Source organism: Micropterus salmoides, unplaced genomic scaffold (assembly GCF_014851395.1).
Source record: "Micropterus salmoides isolate LMB-PRFRI ecotype aquatic unplaced genomic scaffold, ASM1485139v1 Ms_hic_scaffold_21, whole genome shotgun sequence".
Lineage (NCBI taxonomy): Eukaryota > Metazoa > Chordata > Actinopteri > Centrarchiformes > Centrarchidae > Micropterus > Micropterus salmoides.
In genome coordinates, this window is record NW_024041262.1 from 12,856,747 (window position 1) to 12,878,530 (window position 21,784).

At 39.1% G+C, this 21,784-nt stretch overlaps 2 protein-coding genes across 2 annotated transcripts; one reads left to right on the forward strand and one right to left on the reverse strand.

The window, feature by feature from the left end:
* Positions 1-916: 916 nt before the first annotated feature.
* Positions 917-8,414, reverse strand: pax10 (paired box 10). Its single transcript, XM_038735783.1, has 8 exons — positions 8,265-8,414; positions 7,210-7,420; positions 6,872-7,066; positions 5,008-5,090; positions 4,749-4,905; positions 4,359-4,432; positions 3,129-3,261; positions 917-2,987 (listed from the first exon to the last, which is right to left on the reverse strand). The coding sequence occupies exons 2-8, from the start codon at positions 7,313-7,315 to the stop codon at positions 2,887-2,889; spliced, it is 849 nt and encodes a 282-aa protein (XP_038591711.1). The 5' UTR covers positions 7,316-7,420; positions 8,265-8,414; the 3' UTR covers positions 917-2,886.
* Positions 8,415-13,531: 5,117 nt separating this feature from the next.
* Positions 13,532-21,523, forward strand: zgc:92313 (uncharacterized protein LOC436869 homolog). The gene is made up of 6 exons (XM_038735736.1): positions 13,532-13,840; positions 14,031-14,143; positions 18,674-18,753; positions 19,141-19,412; positions 20,657-20,817; positions 20,976-21,523. Exons 1-6 carry the CDS (start codon positions 13,795-13,797, stop codon positions 21,225-21,227), a joined length of 924 nt encoding a protein of 307 aa, XP_038591664.1. The 5' UTR covers positions 13,532-13,794; the 3' UTR covers positions 21,228-21,523.
* The last annotated feature ends 261 nt before the right edge of the window (positions 21,524-21,784 follow it).

The following is a 21,784-nucleotide window of genomic DNA, read 5'->3' on the forward strand; positions in this document are numbered from 1 at the left end:
ATTTGTATTAATGCATAATTGAAATGGTATGCTAGATCTTCTGTCACTTTAGGTTTGTATAAAGTACCGAAGGGAGGGGTGTACTCCAGAATCTCCTACCCCACCTTTAATCCTGAACAAATAAGATATCTTAAAGCTGCATTAATTGTTTTGGCCACTTGGGAGCAGCAAAAGCAAGCTGTAAATATAACATTCACATACAGTATCATCGCCCTATCAAGTTGATATGGAAAACTTGTTAGCAAACAGTTACCCAGCAACATTAGCATTCATTGAGTTGTGTTTCTGTCCACCTGATTAATACAAGCCAAATATTCACTTTCTTTAACTGCATTTTGCTCTACATCAACTCCTGAAAGAAATATCTGGCTCTTCAGCTGCTAAATGCTTCACTATTTTCACCAGCTAGTCACTAACGGGGAGTGTACAGTGGGCATTTAGAGCTTATACACTAAAAACAGCTGTCTGCGACTGTAACAGTGCTGATGACCACAGTGAGGAAGATTAAACGGTAAAGTTGGGTGATACTCCTTTATCACTATGAGCAACCCCTTTCAAATACACTTAGTCATGTGATCCATTGTTGATATAAAAATATTGATTATAGCAGCTTTAAATAAACCCTAACAACTTATCACATTGTGTCACCATGACAGTCACCATGATGATGGTGATGATCTTCAGTTTAAAAAGGATTTAATTGACACCAAACATTATTTTTACTCATCATATTGAATTTGCCAAAAAGAAAATTAATTAAAAAAATTATTTTATTTGGATAATAGTGATGAGTTTGTAAGAATCATATTTGTCAAACATCAATTCATTCTGTCATGTTAAATTATGAACTTTTTTAAAATCTTGAACCACACGTAAGAAAAAATGTAATACAACATCAGAAATAAAGACCTTTGAATTTATATTCATTAAACACAGATTTATTTTCATTAAAGGGATCCAAGGCCTTCACAAAAGGGTTGACTCTTGGTAGCTATACAGTACTAACACAACACACAACAACAACAGAAACAACACAGAGGACTTATGTGAACGAGTGAAAAGACAAATAAATAAGAGCTGAAAGACATTTCATATGAATTTAAACTGAGATGCATCAACAAAACCGATAGTCAGAGGAAAGTGAGCAGAGGTTAAAACCTTGTAAAGTACAGTAACGCTTTTGTACAATATTTGATTCATTTCTGCAAGTAGCTGATTGTCTATAGCGGCTTATTTTGGTCATGCACAGTTGATAAAGTCATTTCTACTGTATGGACAGTGTTGCAATAATTTCACAGTTTATCCTTAGTTAATATCTACCTCCAGCTTTGATTGTCGGTCTCGCAAGAGTTTGCAGCTGATAGTTTGAAGGTGGACTCTTTTTTTTTTAATTTGCTGTGTAATGACGCGTGATTGTCACTGCCTGATAGTGATATACAAAATGTTCCCTGCCAATCCAAGTACGTATCACTGCTAATTTTGTTATGGCTCTGGTAAAACATTATGTACTCATATATATATATATATATATATAACAAAAAGAAAATTGCTTTACTGTAGTTTTTGGCACAAATCTGTGATACCTATAAATATTTAATATTTTAATGTTTAGCTTAGTATCAGACAATATCTGATACCAGTATTGATATGGTGCCTCCCTAATAATTTATCTTAGCAAATGAAATTTGTGCTTTGAGGATGATTTGAGTCCACAACGTGCTACATTCTTCCCTCCAATAATATCTGACAATATTCCACAGTAATCTTCATCATACACAGATATCTGTACAAAAATATGCAGTATCAGTATTAGTGTAATGTTGCTGGCAGGGTAGTTAGTATTTACTTTTTTTATGGTATGTTTTTTTAGTTTTAGTAAAAGTGATTGCCATAAGCAAGTCTAAAATCTTCACAGTACCCTCACACAGCTTATGCTTAGGGAAGAAGCTCGCTATCACAATATCATTGAGCTGCTCAAGTAACAAGAAACTGAGGTTACACTTCACAATTCAAACATCTGCTGGCATTTACTTAGTACCACTGAATGACTTTTCAGAGCATTTCTGTATGATAGAGTTGTAATTATAACCCAGCAATTTTCTAAGCAAGTATGAGCAAACATCTTCCAATTTTGATATTTCAAAACTACAATTCATGCACCTGTTTTTGTTATTTATTTTTAAATAAACTTGGTAGACATTTAAGTGTATGGGCTGAGAGCTCATGGTAATTTCAGATCAACTTCCAAAAATTCAAACCTCAAAAGCAGTCTTCTGACACCTCTTATGTATAACATTATGTATAATGTCAAAGCTCAAAAGTCCACTTACAGGCTTTTTAAACCTTTCAACCAAATCTCTGTGTATTACAGCTTTGTGTAATAAAAAGTCCATTTTCTTTTCCCCTGGTTGTTTATTTCTTTTGGCTCATGAAACCGTCAGTCTAAGTAAAAGCCAAATTGTTCCACACAATAAAATATGTTAACACTTTTGAGAGGAACAATTCTCCGCAGAGAGCAACCTAAACCCTAACTTTAGCCTGATCTTGACTTTAATTTAATCATAAATACACCTCAAACTGATGATTAACTACCCCCCACCCTCCACTCCCTACCTCCAAAAAAAATCTGATAGTACAAAGAAAATACCAGCATGACTAGAGTACTGTCAAGCACAACCAAAGCTGCTCTTGGCTGAATTTGTAAACATTTAATGCATGTCAGGGGGCTGCAACTCATTGAGGCCCCATTGAGGCCCCTCTATAGCGCAGTCCTGTGCTTCCTAAAAACCTGTGTGTCCCCATGTTGTTTTCTTGACACTTTTTGTTACATGCCCTTTTTCCCCCTTCTTCTTTTGTGTTGCCGGTTTGGCAGCGATTGTCTGTTGTTCACTGTAATCTGGCCCAGTACTGACCCAGGTTATGACTCATGCCCTGCTGCTCGGTCCCTGGAACCTGGACCGGCACTGAAACGCCGGGCGATATGAGCCCTGAATGGACGAGAGGGAGAAGAAACATAGAGAGTTAGTCTGTGGGGTGTCATTTACCGTGCATCAGGGACAACAGAAAGACATAATGTAAGTGTCTCTGTCCCTGTTAAATGAACCAATGTCTACCTCAGAAACACTCACCGGTGTTGGAGTTGGCCGAGGGCGGAGTCTGCAGGTGAGGGGAGGAGTATGCCGATGAGTCAAAGCTGCGCGGAGCAGAGGGAGATGGAGGTAACATGCAGGAGTAGGAGGAAGCCGACTGGGGGGGAATAGACTGAAACGTAACACAAATATGGTGGAGGCGTGAGGGAGAAGAATAATTTGGGTTAGATTTATATTAATACAACAAAAAATACCATTTTATGTAAGAAAACTTATTTTTAAAGTTGCATATAGCCATTGCTGTACATTACACCATGTACTGTAATGGCAGCAGGGTTTCTGTTTAACCACATGGAGGTGCTAGAGCAGTGTTGTATGGAAGGAGTAAAGCACAGCTAGAGCAACGGCACTCCACATTTTTTGTATTACAAATGCAAAATGATGTCACTTAAATCCTGGTCTTTATGCTTAGCTTGTTCTGCCTCCTATTCTTTTATTGACACTGTCATTTTAAATTGTTGTTTTTTACTATTACTACTATTACTATTGTGTGTGGACACCTGGGAGACTACCAATAACATTGAGGAAGCTAATGGGTATTCAAACTAAGAATAAAGGATCGCTAAAACAAGAAATATATTAATTTTATTTAATGCACAAGTGTTACATAATATTTTCTGTATAAGTCACGGCATGCAGGCTTTTCAATTTGTTTAATTTATTGGTTTGTGCATTCATGGAAGAAGAAAGGAGTCGAGCAAGTATCTTAACATACATGTAAAACAAGAAACAAAACAATGAGTGTATTATCATGCTGCTGTTGAGGCTGGAATGATAATTTGGTACAATCAAAGCAATGTGAATGATAAGCTTTGTGTGTTTTGTCCCTAACAAAGTCCCTAACACAGAAAAAATCTCAGTGAGCCCAGTGATTGCTTCTGCTTGACAAACATTTATTGCTAAAGACGGTGTTCTAAGTATAATAATAATAATAATAATAATAATAATAATAATAGTTGTTGTTGTTATTAACATATTATATTAACAGCAATATTAAGTTTTGAAAATAATAATACACTATGTTATTATTAATTTCTAAGTAGTAGTCAGCAATATTAGTAATATTAGTAGTTTTTGGGTTTTTTTCGCCTTTATTTTCATTATCCTATGTTTTATACCCTTGACGTAAAGGAGTTATGCTGTGAGACGATGACCTGCTTTGGAAAAGTTTAGAAGGTGCTGATGAATGATGAATAATGAATCTCCAACCTGGACTCCAGATGAGAAAACTGACAGGGAGCTGTAGCTGGGCAGGGACGACTCAGCCTGACTCAACATGGACCCTGGAGAGAGACAAGCAGAGCGAGATGGTAAGCACACACACATTTTAACACGTGTGATGGAACGTCTCGCAGTTGAAATGTTGTAATATAGATGCGCTCTAATGGAGAAACTCTAATGGTTTGCCTCCTTGCAAATGTCAAGCAGGGGAGCTCTGAGGTTTGTAATTATACACTGGTTACATATTAGATTAAGTTAAATATATAAATCATAGAAAACAAATGTAAACTCTTGCTTTAGGCATCACTGATCATCGCTGTATGAATGAGCCAGAAAACACATACACGGCTTCTTGCATTGTAGCGCCCTGGTGTTTACCTGAACTGCTGCCGTGCTGTTGATGATAGACAGATGTGTTGAAGGAAGTAGTCAGAGGGGCTTGGCTCTGTGAACAGGAAGTCACACCCCCTGACCTCCTTTGATTGCGCAGCTTCTCCTCTCTCCTCCACTTGGCTCTTCGGTTTGAGAACCACACCTGTCAATCAAACAGTTCTCTTTATCACATGGGGATATATATATTTATAGACTACTGCATGTTGTTACAGGTGGAGCATCAGGGTATAAAAAATTCCCTCACCTGTATCCGGGCCTCTGGTAAATCGATCTTGTTTGCCAATCTCTCCCTCGCAAAGACATCTGGATAATGTGTCCTTTCAAACTCTGTGGAAGATATTAAGTAATGTCAAACACACAGTGTGAGTCTTAATCAAAGACGACAGGACTACTGGAGAGCAGCTCGCCTGATAGCCCTTGCTGTGCAGTGCGAACATATTTTGCATTCATCTGTGGATCTGTCTTTTTATGTGAAAGGAGAATTCAAGATTTACATAGATTCAAATGAAAATTAATTTTAATCACCTGTTAATTATCTGATTATTTTGACAGGTATTAACCGCCACATCAGGTAATTGCTGCTTAAGATCAGCATCTCTAATTATCTTGCCATGTGATATACAAATCCAGGAAGCTGAGATATATCGTTACAACCATATTTGAAATATTTATCTGTGCACTTTGTATAAATTATTTATCATTATGGAACACGCAGAAAGTTCAAATGAAAGGATTCAAGTTGAGACGCTGCCTAAGCACTTAGGCTGACTAAAACTAAAATGAAAGACATTTCCCTATAGGTTTTGTTCAGTCATAATTCATAATTCAATCTCTCAATTCTCATTTATTAGCATTTTATTAAAATGATCAGTATCACTATCTGATATACTGACTTACAGCATATAACAAACAGAGGTGTTTAATTCCTGACTCAGCAGTGAGTTTGTATGAATGAGACTTTCTGCATCAGAGTACCATTTCTCATTGTGGCAGCTAATTTATATTTGACAAACGGCTGACATTTCTGCTGTTGACAAGTTGAAACGACAATATGCCTCACCCTCTAACTGACAGTCTGAGTCATCCTAATGAACTCTTAAGTTTCAAGTTTAGTAATGGAGACGTCTTTATAGATTGAACTGTCTGCATTTATGATGCTTAAGCAAGTCAATAAAATGTCAGCAGAGAAACCAAAACAAATAAATTATAGTTGGTTACACCTGAAAAGCGATGGGATGGGTGATTACGTTTTTATTCAAATATATTATATATATATATCTCAACACACTACCAGCATTGTAAATAACTGAAAACTAAAGTTCACACTGGTAAATCCATATTGCACAATGATAATAACAATGGCTCTATAAATTAAGCTTGGCTCACAAATTGCTATAATTGGCTCGGTTATAATTGGCATCTGTGTCAACACGATTGTTATTGTGCCTTGGCCGTGCACTGAGGTCCGTGCACCTCATTAATGTCATTTGCACAGAGTGACCACAGTGATACATTTCCACTTGGCTGCACAGTGGACATTGCGTCCTTATTTAGCTCAAGGGCCTGCTGCAGCCATATCCAGTCAAGGGTGGCTTTCTGATGCCTCTCAGCAGATATCAGGCTACGAGGCCCAGATCTTGCTGCATAATACGACCACAGTAATGATGCATTATCAGAACCCTGATGTACACACTGCCACAGGCTTTTTGGAGAAGATCAGGAATATTTGTGGAGTTCTGGATCATTTGCATCTGGAAGTGATCATGGGTGGTAGTGCTTGCTCTCCCTTGCAGGTATTGATACAAAGCCTGTCCTACCAAATATTTCTAGCGTTTCAAGTAATGATAATAGACAGCCTGATTTTTGTGAGTAATGTTTGCAATTTCCTTATATTTATGTCCCCAACTCTGTTATTTACCAAAAGGCTGAAAAAAAATGAAAAAAGAAAAGGTGTTAAGACTACAATCCAATAACAAAGGTGTTGGCAGGGGAAAAAAAGCAGCAGGACAAGCTGCGTCATGACACACTCTGGTCTGACTTGCACTAAAGGAGGGCGGCGATTGGCCGAAAAGCAAAGAGAGCTGCTGTTCGTGCTTGCATGGCCTGACCTTTCTCCAGAGCCTCGATCTGCTCCTGTGTGAAGCTGGTCCTGTTCCTCTGCAGCTTCCTCTTGAGCTGCAACCTCAGCTGAGACTCCTCACCTTCGTCCCTCTCCACGGGGACTCCTCCCCTTCTGCCCGCTCCCCCTCCCCCTGCCTCTCCCCCCATGCTGCCCTCCGTGTCGAGTAGACAGCCATCAGACACTGGCAGAGAGGAAGGTGACAAAAAAGATGTGGGAGTGTCAAGAAAATTCCTACCACGGAGCGTCACAGTTTTGAACGACAGAATGTGAGACTTGAACTAACAGGAAGTTGAGCACTTACATGCGTTGAAAATGTCCCCTCACCTGTACTGTGTTGTGTCTGAACGCCGGTGGGGTCATGGTACCAGTTGTTAGGCCCACTCCAGTTCGAGCCGCTCTGCAGGTTCAGCATGGTTAACTTCTCATACATACTCCGAGTGTCCAAACCACCATGAAGAGAAATAAAGAAGTCCTGTCCTGTGCGTGTCCGCCCCTGTTTACTGTCACCTTTGGCTACCTCCTCCAGTCCTTCCTCCTGGAGGGGTGGGGGCCGGCAAAGAGGAGAAGAAGAAGGAGGGGTTCATATCGCATGAGTTCACACATGTTCGGCATTGTGGTGAATTAGCCTCACAATGACAGACAGAAATGGAGTTAGTTACATGTCCGCTGTCGTAATGTGTGTGTGTGTTATACATTCGTATGCTAGTATACCATGGGGAGCGAAGGAACATTAGAACCCACTCTGAAAGCCATGACATTTATTATGCTACTTGCTTTTAGCTCTATCTTTGCTGGTAAGCACGAGCATGCATGCATACATACACGTATGAATTTATATGTAGCCAGAAACTGGCATCATACACACACACACACACACACACACACACACACACAAACACAGCGGCTTTATGAACAAGGTCTCCCATAATATACTCAAACCAAACCCTGTTTTAACTTTCAGCAAAAGACAGAAAAGTGTGTCCATAAACATCATTATCTGCCAAAATAAATATATGTCTAAGTCTGAGATGAATAAAAGCTTTTCTCTTCTACTCCTTACTTTACCCTTCGTTGGAAATGTCCTCTTTGGAGAGACAGACAGAAATGCAAAGGCAGGTGTCGATACTCAGCTAAATCTCACAAGCTACTGCAGCAGCAAGATGTCAAAGGTCAAACTTCATTCATTTGAATCTAGCAGCCCGGAAAAACATGTATTAATCCAGTTAAATTCCAGAAATAATTTTCACGAACAATGTTGGCAGCAAAGTCAATTGTCATCGATCCTCGAAACCTCAACCAAAGTCCATGTTAAAGATATGATCTCAGTACAGAAGGATACACATAAAAAGCACTGAAAAGACTTGTTTTTGGTAACTTACCAAGTGTGCAGGTAAACTGATGCGGGGGTCCTGTGTGCTACTTTTCTCCTCTGTGGACCTTTATTCCCCTGTTGCCCCCACGTCCCTTGTTCTCCAGCTTTGTTGACAATACTGTGAGTGCGTAAAGGAGAGAGTAGGAGAGAGATGGAGAGAGTTAGACAGGGTGAGAGAGAGTGAAAGAGGGAGAGGGGGGGCTCTGGAGAGAAATGCGTCTGCGGGCACTCTTGTCCTCCAAGCGATGGAGGGAGAGAGAGAGAGAGAGAGAGAGAGAGAGAGAGAGAGAGAGAGAGAGAGCCACCGAGGGGTGACAAAGTGAGTCAACATCAGTGTCAAGTTTGAACTTAATGCCAGCGAGAGGAGGAGGGGAGGCCGAGAGAGTAGAGCATAAAGCACAGATAATGGAGAGATAGTAGATGATAAATAGATGATGGAATTCAATTTTAACCATACATTGCACATAAATACTGAGTATAATTGGCAGTCAAGTGTACAAACATACGTGCAACCAGACAACTGAAATATTAAATTAAATTCAATGTTCACACTAGTAAGAACTCTGGATGCTTAAAAGAGATGTTAACAACTTTGATAAAGATTTGACATGTCCACATACATCTGCTATTGTAATTGTACTGCATTGTATTGCTATTGTAAAATTCAGATATTGTATTGTAAAATAGATATTTTAGGCAAGAATAAAAGATTATTGGGAATTATTATGATTATTAGGAAACAACACATTGTTACACATACATTTACAGTAGATGCCACTCAAGTAATTAATAGTTTTATACAGCATAGTAAAATAAATGTATGTAGTAAATTTCTTCGTAACTATAAGTTGTTGTATTAGACTTAACTATACGTTATATTATTGTTTTGTTTTATATTATATCTTTTTAGCCACTAATATGATGACAAACATAAAAAAAAAATCATACACATCATTAAACATTTATGTAATAAAGACATATTTCTAAACAATAACAAGTTGTATGATAAACATCAACGACAAAAAAATCCCGTTACAGTCTGAATCATGATTTATAAAATCATATTAAAACTTCTTTATAAGCAAAGATTTGTTCGGTAAAGATGAGTAATATTCAGCTTACCAATAACTTGTTTAATTGATTTTTTAAATGTGATTTGATGAATTAAATTGATTATGTTAATGTCTAAAGAAACAATATGAAACCTTTTGATTCCCAAGAGTTTTGTCTGATAAATATTAGTAACAACACATTTTCATTTGATTTCCAACTAATTAAAGCAACATCAATAACTAAATTATTTTCAAAATTTGTACATGACAATTTACATATAAAAAAAGCCCAATTCTTATAATGGATGGTGTAATGCAAATATGCTGTTTTACAAAAGCATTTGTTTGTCTTTGACTCTGAGCTGCAATTAATTGTTTACTGATTTATTTCTTGGTAACTGTTTCATTATTTGGCCCGTAAAACATCAAAAAATATTGAAACATTTCACAATTTTCTACAAATTGTGCTTTTTTGTCAATCAGTCAAAGCAGCACGTTCTCCTTTTTGTTTTGTTATTTTTATTTGAAAAATGATTAAAACACTGAACATAGTTGCTCATTCTGTCAATCATCTAATTGATAATTTGACTAATCGTTTCAGCTCTACGTTAAGTAAATCTTTTCCCCCTAATTAGCAATTTGATATAAAACTCACATGAACTGGTTATTTAATCCTTGTACCAGTGTTTTAGGCCTACAGTGGTGTAAAAATTCTGTAAGTGAAGTTACCACAGTTCATTTTTTGGGGGGCTAAAAAATGCAGAGATTGAGTTACAGCTTTTCTTAGAGCACCTGTGTGTTGGTATTGTTCTCTAAAGCTATGGGACAATAAACAAAGGCATTGTCTGGCCCCAGAGCGGGTTAAAGGAGCACCATACAGAAACCCTTGGCAAAAGACAGACAAGGTCTGTGTAAGTAATGACGCAGGTATGACGGTATGTATGGTAGAGTCAAAGAGTGAGAGCAAAGTAGAACCGGGGTTTAAATATATCTCTTTGCAGCGGAAGGGAGAGAAGAAGAGAGCGATGGAAGATGAAAGCAGGGAGGCAGAGGGGAGAGATAGAGAGAGTGAAGAGGAGGTATGTGACTTTGGGGTGGGTGTAGGGGCTTGGGGATGGGGAGGGTGCCAGCTTGTTTTATTTCCGGTTGACAAGACTTTGCGCTCCCTTTCTCTCTGTCGCTCCCTCTCTCTTTCATACTATGCTATTCTTTCTCCGCTGCCCCCATTGCTCTGCCCCTCCACCCCCCCTTCTCTGTTACTTTCCTCCGAGACGTGCCTTGGAGAAAGGAAAGGACTTGACAAGTTCAAAGGTAAAAGGGAGTAAAAACAGTGGTGGAAGAAGCATTCAGATCCTTTGGTTAAGTTAAAGTACCAACATAACACTATGAAGTCCTGCATTCAACACTGTTTTAAGTGAGGGTACATCAAAATGTAGTTTAAGTGTCAAAAACAGTGCTCATTATGCAGAATTACTATATATCCTTAGATCTATTATTGTTATTGATGCATATAGGCAGCATTGTAATGTGTATAGCTGGTCGATGTGGAGCTCATTTAAGCTACTTAATCGGTGGGTAGTTTATTCTATTACAATTCATATTTTACAAGATCATCACATGTTTTGTAAAATCCTAATCTGCAAATTAACCAGTAACTATATCTGTCAAATAAATCTGGTGGAGTAAAACAATACAATATTTGTCTCTAAGAATGAGTGTAGCAGAAGTATAAAGTAGCAGAAAGAATTGGAAATGCTTGGAAGTACCTTAAAATGTTACTTTTGTTGAGTACTTGAGCAAATGTACTTAGACAATGGAAATAAGGACAAAGAAAGAAAGTAAGTGAGGTAAAGTTGAATAACAAAAACTGCTTGATTTAAATATAAACCTAAAAACATGGCATTAACCCGCCACACACCCTTCTCATCCCACCCCATTTTTTTTCTAGCTGGTTACTCTTGCTTTTCCTTTTGAAATCACGTTTGCATCTTATTGTGTTCTACTTGGAATGTGGCTTAACCTATGTGATCTCTATGTGCTGAGTGCAATAACGTGTGTGAGTGTGTGAGTGTGCGAGTGTGTGTGTATGAGAGTGAGAGAGAGAGAGAGAGAGAGAGAGAGAGAGAGACGACGCGTGCTTCACTGCAAAGATTCATGTAGCTCCAGGACATGCATTTTTTTAGTGCATCTTGTTAGTTCATTCCTGTCACCTCTCTCTCTCTCTCTCTCTCTCCCTCTCCCTCTCTCGCCATCCCTTGCTTTTTCAGCGCTGAAGGGGGGATGGGGAAGGGGTGGTGGACAGGGCTGGGACGGGAGGGAAGGGGGGAGGCGGCGACGGTGGAGGCAGTCACCATGGTTACAATGCCACGACAAATATTCATCAAGTCGTTAAAATAAAAACAAACGGGAGTGCATTATAATTGCTCTTACTGACTGGATCCTATAATGCGTTCATATATTATGAGTGAGGGGAGAAGAGTGGAAGGGGCTCGCACACAAAAAGACACTGTTAGTGATAAAAGAAAAGTGAATAGCAGCTGACCTGCAGGCATATGTGACGCACTCACTCGCACACATTTCAACTCTTTGTGTATAACTTTATTTCTCCATTACCTGTTTCTGGAATTCCCTATGAGTACTTTCATGAGTCTCTCTTCTCTTTTCTCTTTGTCCCTCCACCTCTCGTTCTTCCTCTACTGTTGTGTAGCCCCAGGCGATACTGTGATGTGTCCTCCCTCTGTCCCTCCCTCCCTCTCCCTCTCTCTGTCCCTGTCACCTTCAATTGCTCTGTGAAACTAGACACACTGCCTGGGGCGGGGAGGCAGGGAGGGAGGGAGGGATAGAGGGAGGGAGGAAAGAGAGGAGGAAAAAGAGAGACAGCTTTATAGACAGACAGAAGGAATAAACATTTGGCGTCATGTAGGAATAATAGGATAACCACAGCCCAGATGTGTGGCACACTCTAAAAATGACTTACGCGAACATTCAAAATCCAGCTAACAACATAAAACACTCAAATAATTTAGCACAGTAGAAACATGTTATCAATTACATACACACATCTATATAATTTAGGACAGTGTTTGACCTTTGACCTGGGTGTTTTTATATACAGTCTATGGTTTTAGCCTACATTTAATCAGTGTGTCCAGTTAGGATGCTGGTTATATGTGTGTGCTTTATCCCAGTTGCTTGTCACACTGGTTTATACTTTCCTCCAGGAGCTAGGAACATACATACCCTACAAACATACCTAATTACAGTTCTAAAAAATGTTTAATAACAATTAAAGTTTAATAACTGGAGTTAATGTAACCCTATTTGTTATCAAAAACTGATATAAAATCAGAATAATTATAACCTTTAAGATTAGCGTAAATCACATGACCTAGCTGCATGCTTTTATGATTAATGTTGTTTTGGGGGTTTTGGGGCACAAATTGCTTACATCTTGATTGAAATTGGCAATTGTCATGTGGGTTAAAAAAAAAACACATTATTAGATTAAACTGAATGTTTGCATTTGAAGAGGTTCATTTAAATACCTAAAACACAGAGTTGATCTTTAAAACGTAGATTAAGGTTTACCAAAATAAATATCTGCTATTGTAAAATATTGCATTCAGCTATTTCATGTAGAATGAGTTTTAGGTAAAGATAAATGATAGTATTAGCTTTAACAACACATAGGCATATTTCTGTCTGACAGGGCTACTGATATGATAACATTTAGATACAATGTGTAGCCTAATGTGTAAATCATAGCATTTTATACATCACAGCAAAAATATAGGCTAATCCATTAAATGTGTAACACATCCCACATAGCATAAATGGGAGTAAGTTAGCCTACAAAATAATGCTACAATGAAACATAAACACAGTTAGCCATGTACAGTAGGCTAGTAGTGGGTATCAAACCTATGGACTAACTGGAGATTATTACTTACAAATGTGTTGGATTGAGACCTGTATAAAGGTTTGTACAAAATACGAAAAAGAAAAAAACATTATGACACCTGGATGGAACAGTAAGAAAAGCCATTTTATTCAGCAAAAACAAGCAGAACACATTACCTGTTACCAAAGCAGGAGTAGAATCTAATTGGTCCGCGGTTACATTCCTTTATCTTCATTGGCTCAGGTGGATTAGGAGGGCGGAACAAGAGTTTCGATTGGATGTAGCACACAATTACCCAGCTGTTTGTGATCAGATCTTTTACTTACCTGAAACCTTGCTCAGGAATCTGGTTCCGTTAATGGATTTTATCGACGGTAAAACGCTGGGAGAGATGATTTTAACAAAGGAGTAACTTTTTTTATTTCACTGCTCGAGTTTTAATCAGACAATAACTGAAGAAGAGGGAAAGTAGATGTAGCTTACTATTGTAGAACAATAGCCTAATTACATTTTTGTGGCTTATCTTTGAGAGGCCGAATTGCTGCTTCAATAAGAGTTTCTTTATTGCCGCGAAACCTCGCAAAATGTCGCCGAAATTACAGTTTCCTGCCATTTTTTGGTGCGTATCAGGTGAGTTTCAAGCCGTCATATAACCCCCCCCCCCCCCCCCGCCAAGTCGCCATGTCCGTGTGTTTCTTTGTCTACCTGTAAAACTCAATATGCGTACTCCAGCTAGCTAATCCAGTAAAACTGAAATGTTGTGTCACACTGTAAAAAGTCCAATTGCCTTGTCAGTAATGTAACTTTTGTTTACCTTTAGGTATTTTGGCTGCTTACGCCCAAGAATGCGGCCGACCACCGTTACTGGAGAGCAGGATTGTGGGAGGAAAGGACGCCTCAAATGGGGCTTGGCCGTGGCAGGTGGATATACAGGTAGGTCCCTCTTCAGCCATGGCATCTAATCAGGGGACCTGCTAGAACCCAATTGCATATGTTCCGATTATATTTCTTTTTGCCCTAGAAGTTGTAGGCCTATGGGGCTATTATTGTAGCAGAAAGATTTACAAATGTGAGTGGAGAGTTGTGGAACTGTGGGTTAATAGTACACAGAATTGTGAATGTGTAAAATTGTCATACTTACTGAGATTTGTGAATGTGTGCGAAAGTGTGTTCAGAATCTGTGTGCCTCAGATTTGTAAATGTGTTATTAAAAAACTCCAAACCTGTGTTCAGATATGCAAGTGTATTGAAATGAGCTAATGTGTAGTCTGAAGACGTGTACATAAATAGTAACGGCTGAAAAGTACTCATTTAGAACAGTTAGAACTCAGGTGCTCTCAATTGGCTTTCACTTTTGAATTTCTGCCCAGGCAGAGCTCTGCAAATCAGTTTTTTCTCTACTTCTCCTAAATTATTGTAACCAAATGTTGCATGTGCTTCTCTGAATACAAAAAGTTTATATCTTGTCATTGGCTGAAGGACATGTATGGAATGCGGATTGTACTATCTAGGGTCATGAATCATTTGATGCATAAAATTTGGTAATGATTGATTTTAAATGGGCATGGCTTATCACAACAACATTGACATATCACAATGCCAGGAGACAAGTTTGCTTTGTGTGTTTTTTCCTGAGAGTAGAAAGCAGAATGCAGGCCTGTGACAATGTTGCTGTGTGTAGCCCATAGACTGCATAAAAATAAATGTGTAGCTGTGGTGTCTCTGGTTAACAGTGCTGTGCTGGGCAGGTGACAGGTGTGTTTATGGAACCTCGGGCTCCTGAGTGTCTGCTCGTGAATGATGTCACAGCTGACAGACTGTTAGCTTAGCATGCCTATACTACATAAACATATGAATGAGACATTAATGGACATCCGCAGATGAAAACAAGATGTAAGGGTCGTTCCGGAAAAGGGGCAAAAATTTGCTTGTCCACTCAAGTGTTGTTTACATTTGTCATGCATTCGTCTGTGCTGAACAGGGTTAGTAGGTTTTTTGTCCAGTGTGAAGGGTGCTCATGAGAGCTAAGAAAAAATAATTCAGCGCATCCACTGATGTGACATAACTCACTGACACACTTCACATGTACAGTACTGTGCACATAGGTTTTAGGCAGGTGTGGAAAATGCTCCAAAGTAAGAATGCTTTCAAAAAATAGACATGTATTGTAGTATATGGGAGATTATATTTATCAATTAGCAAAATATAAAGTGAGTGGAAGGAAAAAAAAAAATCAGGTAGGTACACACGAACAATGTTTATGAAGCAACTCGACAGGTAGGTTGGCCCAAACATTTTGGAGAACAGCCTACAGTTCTTCTGTGGCCATACCATCAGTTCCAAGACTCCTTGCTCTGAAGATGATTCTTAATGACTTGCGCTCTGTGTTTGAGGTCATCATGCTGCAGAATACATTTGGGGCAATCAGATGCCTGCCTGAAGGTACTGCATGAGTATGATTAAGTATCTTCCTGTACTTATCAGCATTGAGAAGACCAGTAATTCTGACCAAACCCCAAACTCCGTCTGCAGAAAAGCAACCCCACAATTGCAAGGAACCTCCACTATGCTTCACTGTTGCCTGCAGACACTAATTCTTGCACTTGCTGCCATTTTCTGCGTCCCAGTTCCTATGTTTCTATGCATAGTTGAGTCACTTGGCTTTGTTTCCATGTTAGAGGTATGGCTTGTTTGCCACAAGTCTTCATGACAGCCACTTCTGACCAGACTTCTACAGACAGTACATGTGTGCACCAGGGTCCCACTGCTGGACATCTTCCAGTTGCGAAGGGAAGTATGCATGATGTGTCTTTCATCTGCTGCAGGAAGTTTCTTTGGTAGACCATTGTGTCTACGGTCTTCAACGTTTGCAGTTTCTTTGTGCTGCTTCAAAAGAGCTTGGATAGCCCATCTGAAAACCCCTGTCTGCCTTGACATTTCTGCCTGAGGGACACCTTGCTTATGCAGTAACTACCTTGTGTCTTGTTGCTGTCACGATGTTAAGTCTTTATGAGCAAGGCAAAACGACGCAAATTCAGACTCATTCCGGTCTCAACAAAATAAGGGAGAAGTCGTGCAACTTGGGAGATGAGACAGAGGATGACAAAACTATCAATCGACGTTGCTCCTGCACTGCCGGGTATGTGTCCCATTTTCCTTTTCTGGGATCAGTACAGTACACCATGTACGTCCATGTATATCAAATAAATAAGTTACTCAGGGGCGGCATGTTCTGGCTAGTGGTAATTCGCTGCAAAAATATGTCTGCAACCAACCGATCCCTCAATTTCCAAATGTCATTATTCTCCTTGCTGTTGAGGTCAGTATAACGAAGTAAAGCCACCAAATGCAAAGCACTGACTATTGCACATGACTGCATTCACCCCCTCAACCCCCTTCTTCATACTGCTTCCAGCTGGATGCAGATACAGGTCCGCTACAGTAGAAGCTTTGTGCCCTCTGCCATTGCCAGAATGTTGACAGAGGTTCAGCCGGGTACCAGGCTTGCTCAACTGTTACTGGAGAACAGAGCAAAAATTGGCACGACTTAGGATTGGTCAATTACAGGAGTTTCCTGGAATAAAAAAACAAGCAGGAAGGAGATGGCCATGAAATGCGGGAACTTTGTGGTCGACTGATACGGGTATTTTTTTGATAGCCATTGCCAACATTTAGAAAGCAGGGTGGCTAATAGCCGATTTTATATAATGCCAATATCAAAACAAACAAGTCGTGTATAATTACATTATTCCATGCAGAGTACAATCTAATGGACATGGTTATCTCAGCCAGTAACATAATGTATGTGGGTGGATTTTTCTATTAATGAGAGAGAGAGAGAGAGAGAATTTCTTCCAAATTATTTGGTAGAATTATGTTACCAAACAACAAATGTAGGTCGAAGAATGAGATGCCATCCCACAGCAGTGTGTGACCAGGCTGTTGAGCAGCATGAGGATATGCCAGGCTGTTATGGCTGTATGTGGTTCTTCCATATACGACTGACGCTCCTGTTTGTTAAATGAAGAAATTGTTGCCAATTGCCAATACGTCTTGTTTCTGCAGACGTCAATCATCCAATCCACCAAACAAGAGTCAACCTCAAAGAAAAGCTGTTGGGCATTGTCAGAAGATTTGGCAAATTTCTCATGGGTGCAACCCGCATACTCAACTCTGCTGCTCACAAATGCATGTTCCATACAAATGTGGCACCATTTAAAAGGGATGGAAACAGGCTTGCAGTGGCAGAAGTAGAAGAAGTCATTTCCAAGAAGCATTGTTAAATCTACCAAAAACTTTTTGTGCGTAGTTTAACACTAGCCAGTAATGGTTTTAGTTTAGATATTTCATATAATTTAGGATGAGATCGGCGTCATGAGTGCAGGTATCAGCCAATGAAGTTTATCGCAGATTCTGCGAGATGTCAAATTGATATGTGTAATGGAACTTTCCCTACGTGAGTCCTCTGATGTAAAGAATTCAATCCTGACGTCTTTAAGGATTTAAAAAGGGTCAGACAAACATACAGAGTGCTAGCTGTCTGCAGAGTGTAAGACAAAGAGCCAGTGAAGAACAAGGTGACTTTATAGTCTGTTATTACGCAGCTGTGTTCGGGAGGAAGGGAGTAGAAACCAACTGCCCTAAGATGAAGGACCCTTTGTTTCTTATCAAGGACGGTTGGATAAGAAAACCTCTAACAAGCTACTTTCCCATGAAATTTGTTTTCACCTAGCTTCAATATATTAAAGCAATAATACCACACAGTGAAATATAGGCCTATAATAGTACTGCATATAAAGGTAAAACAGTTTAAAAACTGCATTTATCACACAAACGATAAATAAAAACATAACTAATTTGAGTGAACATTTGGAGTGGTGTATCAGCATTAACTTATGTTCATCTTTATTGAAGTCAGAACTTACAATAATCATTACAATTTCACTGTAAGTCCTAGAGAATTGAACTGTATTTCAGCACATCCACTGAGGTGACAAAGGTTTGCCCTACTGCAATCTATGGTCAATTCAGAAGTTTGTCACTTTTTTTTCCAAAATATGGGAAATCAATTAACATATCTGCTAAAATTGCCACAGACATTCTTTATCACATGTTAGGAATGGTGTTCAGATCCGTTAAAAGATGAGTTCAGTGTCAAACTGATTTGGTACTGTATGCACATTTTCTGTTTTTTCTCAGTGTTTGATCAAACGTGACCCAAGCATTTGACAATTGAAAATATGCTTCTTTTGTCAAGCATCCAAATGCTGTTATCTGCTTGGACCCAATCATTGCCACTTGCAGCAATATTCTTATTTTAGTATCAGTTCTGCCTGTGGGTAGTTACGTGTGGTTTAGTCTAGGTCTTGTTTATCAAAGCTGACCTGCTGAGAGAGGGGTTTGTCTGTGATGCTGAGGTGACTCACTGTATTTTTTTGGGGGGGGGGTTCTCTCTGCTTCCAGACATCCGCTGATGGTCATATCTGTGGTGGCTCCATCATCGCAGAGACCTGGATCCTATCAGCCGCTCATTGTTTCCCCAAGTAAGAAAATTCTACTCAGACAAATATCAGCAGGTGAACTCGTAGCTCAGCACCGGCCCACAGGCATTCTGTTTCTTTTGTGAGCCGTCTTAGCTATTTTATTGAATGACCTGTGTGTGTGTGTGTGTGTCCGTCCTCCTTTGGCTGTTCAGGAAACCTACCTCCATCATATTTAACAACTAATTGACTCTGCTTATAAAAAATGTTCCCTTTTTTGCCTACAGGTAAACCCTTTCAAAATAATTTCCCCCAGAATATAGTAAACATCAAGCTCAAGGAGCACCTACTTGTCATTGAGTCTTTGAGTACCTTTTGCCACTATAAAATGCAACAGTGTCAATTTCCAGTCTAGCAAGTTTAATTTGGTGTCGATCTGTCTTCTTACAGTCCGTCCGACTTGAGCTCTTACACTGTCTATGCTGGTCGGTATCAGCTGAATGGCGTCAACAGGGACCAGTCAGTGCATGGTTTGAGTCAGGTGGTTATTCCTTCCGGTTTCGCAGATCCTCAGACTGGGAAGGATTTAGCGTTGGCTCAGCTGTCCAGCCCAGTAACCTGGTCAGATTACATCCAACCCATCTGCTTGCCTGCCTCTGGCAACCTGTTCCCAGATGGCATGCTGTGCTCTGTCACCGGCTGGGGGGACATTCGGGATGGTGGTAAGGCTTGCTAAATTCTTCATATCATTGTTAGAATGTGTGCAGATAATTTTTTATTCAGCAGGTAAATGTTTACAAAAAGATTACATTTATGTAAAAGATTGAAAGGAATAAAAAAAATAAATTAAAAAATAACTCAACCTCAACTGCTTTTTGTTATGCTCTTTGTTGCTCTTTCAACATAAGCAGTGATTACAGGTGCCAAGTGTAGGTCCAGGTGTCAAAAGTGAACACTTTACTTTCTCTTTGCTGTTGTAATTTACACTTTTTCTTCAGCAGTGCGTGGGTTATAAAAGCCCGTCTCTTACAAGGCAGTAATATCCAGAAATAATTATAGCTGGGTTATAATTAAATATTTCAGTGGAATCATATAGAGAAATGAACACTGTTATTAAATGTTTTAATGAATCATTCCAATGAAGTTTGTTTTACACATGTGAGAAGTTTTGCCTTATGTGTGGCAGTGGAACACACTTAATTGCGCTTAATATCGGTTTGTAAGTTTACATGTATTATAGCACACATTTCAATATAGTTATATATTCATGTTATTAATTATAGTATTACAATATTAATTTTTAACCCTATAGTCCAACCATAAAATAAAATCCCCCCACACAGATGTGGATATTTTTGAATAGTGATTGGCAATATTTTCAATATCAATATGTCCAGCAGAGGACTTATTTACTGACAGATCTGCACCTAAAATGATTCAATTCAGTAAAAATTTATTTAACTCTAAAAGGGCCATTGAATGCAACAGCTTGCCTCAGATACACACAAAATAGAAGAAAGAAAAATGGCTAATCACTAAACTAAAAATAACAAGACTCTTCGTCACAGTATCATGAAATCGTGATCATGAAATAATTTGTATGGTGAGCGGATGCCGGCTTGGTTTGGTTTTCTTATTAAACAGTGTTTGCATATTTGCAAAAGTATGCACAAAACACAATACAAGACCACAGATTGAACAGAGCTGGTTGTGTCTACCCAAAGAAACTACAAAAAGCAATAAAAGAATGGAGAATGACATAGCACAAAACACAGGCTAGATGTTTGTTTAAATGTTCACAATTGAAGCTTTACGCTGGAGAAAAATACTAAAAATGAACACATCTTTTGACCCATACTGGATAGTAAAGCAAATAAAGCTTATACTGGACACTTGTTTAGTTGCAAAGAGGAAAAAGTCTCGGTCCTTTTTGTTCTTCCTCAATCTGTCGTATTGCTCCCCTCAGTCCCTCTGTCCGGACTTGGGACTCTGCAGGAAGTGCAGGTGCCAATCATCTCTCAGAGTTCATGTCAGGAGATGTACCAGACAGACCCCACAGACCAGGTGGACATCCTGGATGACATGATGTGCGCTGGATACCAGCGGGGTGGCAAGGACTCCTGCCAGGTACTGTTGGATCAGCTGTTTGTGCTGCTGTGTTTACAATTCACAAATACATGCTTGTATACACGAGCAAAGACAAGAACTTTGTAAGCCCTTCCTTTTTGAGCACTTCAATACCTCCCAGTGGTGAAAGCTGAATGATTCTGTGTTTGTCTTTTCAGGGTGATTCAGGAGGGCCCCTTGTCTGTCAGATAAATGGGACCTGGGTGCAGGCTGGGGTGGTGAGTTTTGGACTGGGCTGTGCTCAGTCAAACAAGCCAGGTGTGTATGTCAGACTGACCAGCTACACAAGCTTCATCCGCAGCACGGTACTGGACATCCAGCTGTATGGTCGAGCTAACCAGAACTGGTGTGGGACGGCTGCCATGTTGGTCAGCTGTCTGTCCACTCTACTGATCCTGCATCAGAGATGAGACACTTTCGAAAACTGGATTTCTGGGAGGCAAAACTCAAACCAGGTCAAATGAAGGATATTAATTATGTCTGATTTTAAGTCCAAAGTTGTCCTGAATAGTAAAACTAGAAAAACTGCACCTGACATGCACATGAAGCCATATTGAAGATGATATGTAATATCTTCTACATTTTTAGAACTTTAATTCTACATTATCTGCGATTCAAATTAGTTTTGAGTTTTGGTTTGTATTCCATCAGAATCATGAGCTAAATGTTTTCTGTATCTGAAATAAATTAATTTTTCTTAAAACCAGGTCAGTGCTGTGTTAAACTTCTGATAGCTGAGTTTGGAAATGTGTAATCTGATTTTATTTCAGAGCTTCAGTTGTGTTAATTCAAAGCCTTCTTCAATCTTTTATATTCACCTAATACACCCACTCAAGTGTAAATACCAAAATGGTTTTATTTTGAAATAAACCCATTTTTGGAACAAATGTTACTTATCAGTACACATTTCAGAAATGCAAATGATCATTTTAATAGTTTCTTTTAAAATCCATTAAGGTGATTTACT

Coding starts and splice junctions, on each gene's coding strand:
- pax10 (XM_038735783.1), bottom strand. CDS start 7,315: ATGTATGAGAAGTTAACCATGCTGAACCTGCAGAGCGGCTCGAACTGG. Junction 5,091..6,871: donor GATCGAGGCTCTGGAGAAAG/GTCAGGCCATGC, acceptor TATCTTCCACAG/AGTTTGAAAGGACACATTAT. Junction 4,906..5,007: donor TACCAGAGGCCCGGATACAG/GTGAGGGAATTT, acceptor TTTGATTGACAG/GTGTGGTTCTCAAACCGAAG.
- zgc:92313 (XM_038735736.1), top strand. CDS start 13,795: ATGTCGCCGAAATTACAGTTTCCTGCCATTTTTTGGTGCGTATCAG. Junction 13,841..14,030: donor CATTTTTTGGTGCGTATCAG/GTGAGTTTCAAG, acceptor GTTTACCTTTAG/GTATTTTGGCTGCTTACGCC. Junction 18,754..19,140: donor GCCGCTCATTGTTTCCCCAA/GTAAGAAAATTC, acceptor GTCTTCTTACAG/TCCGTCCGACTTGAGCTCTT.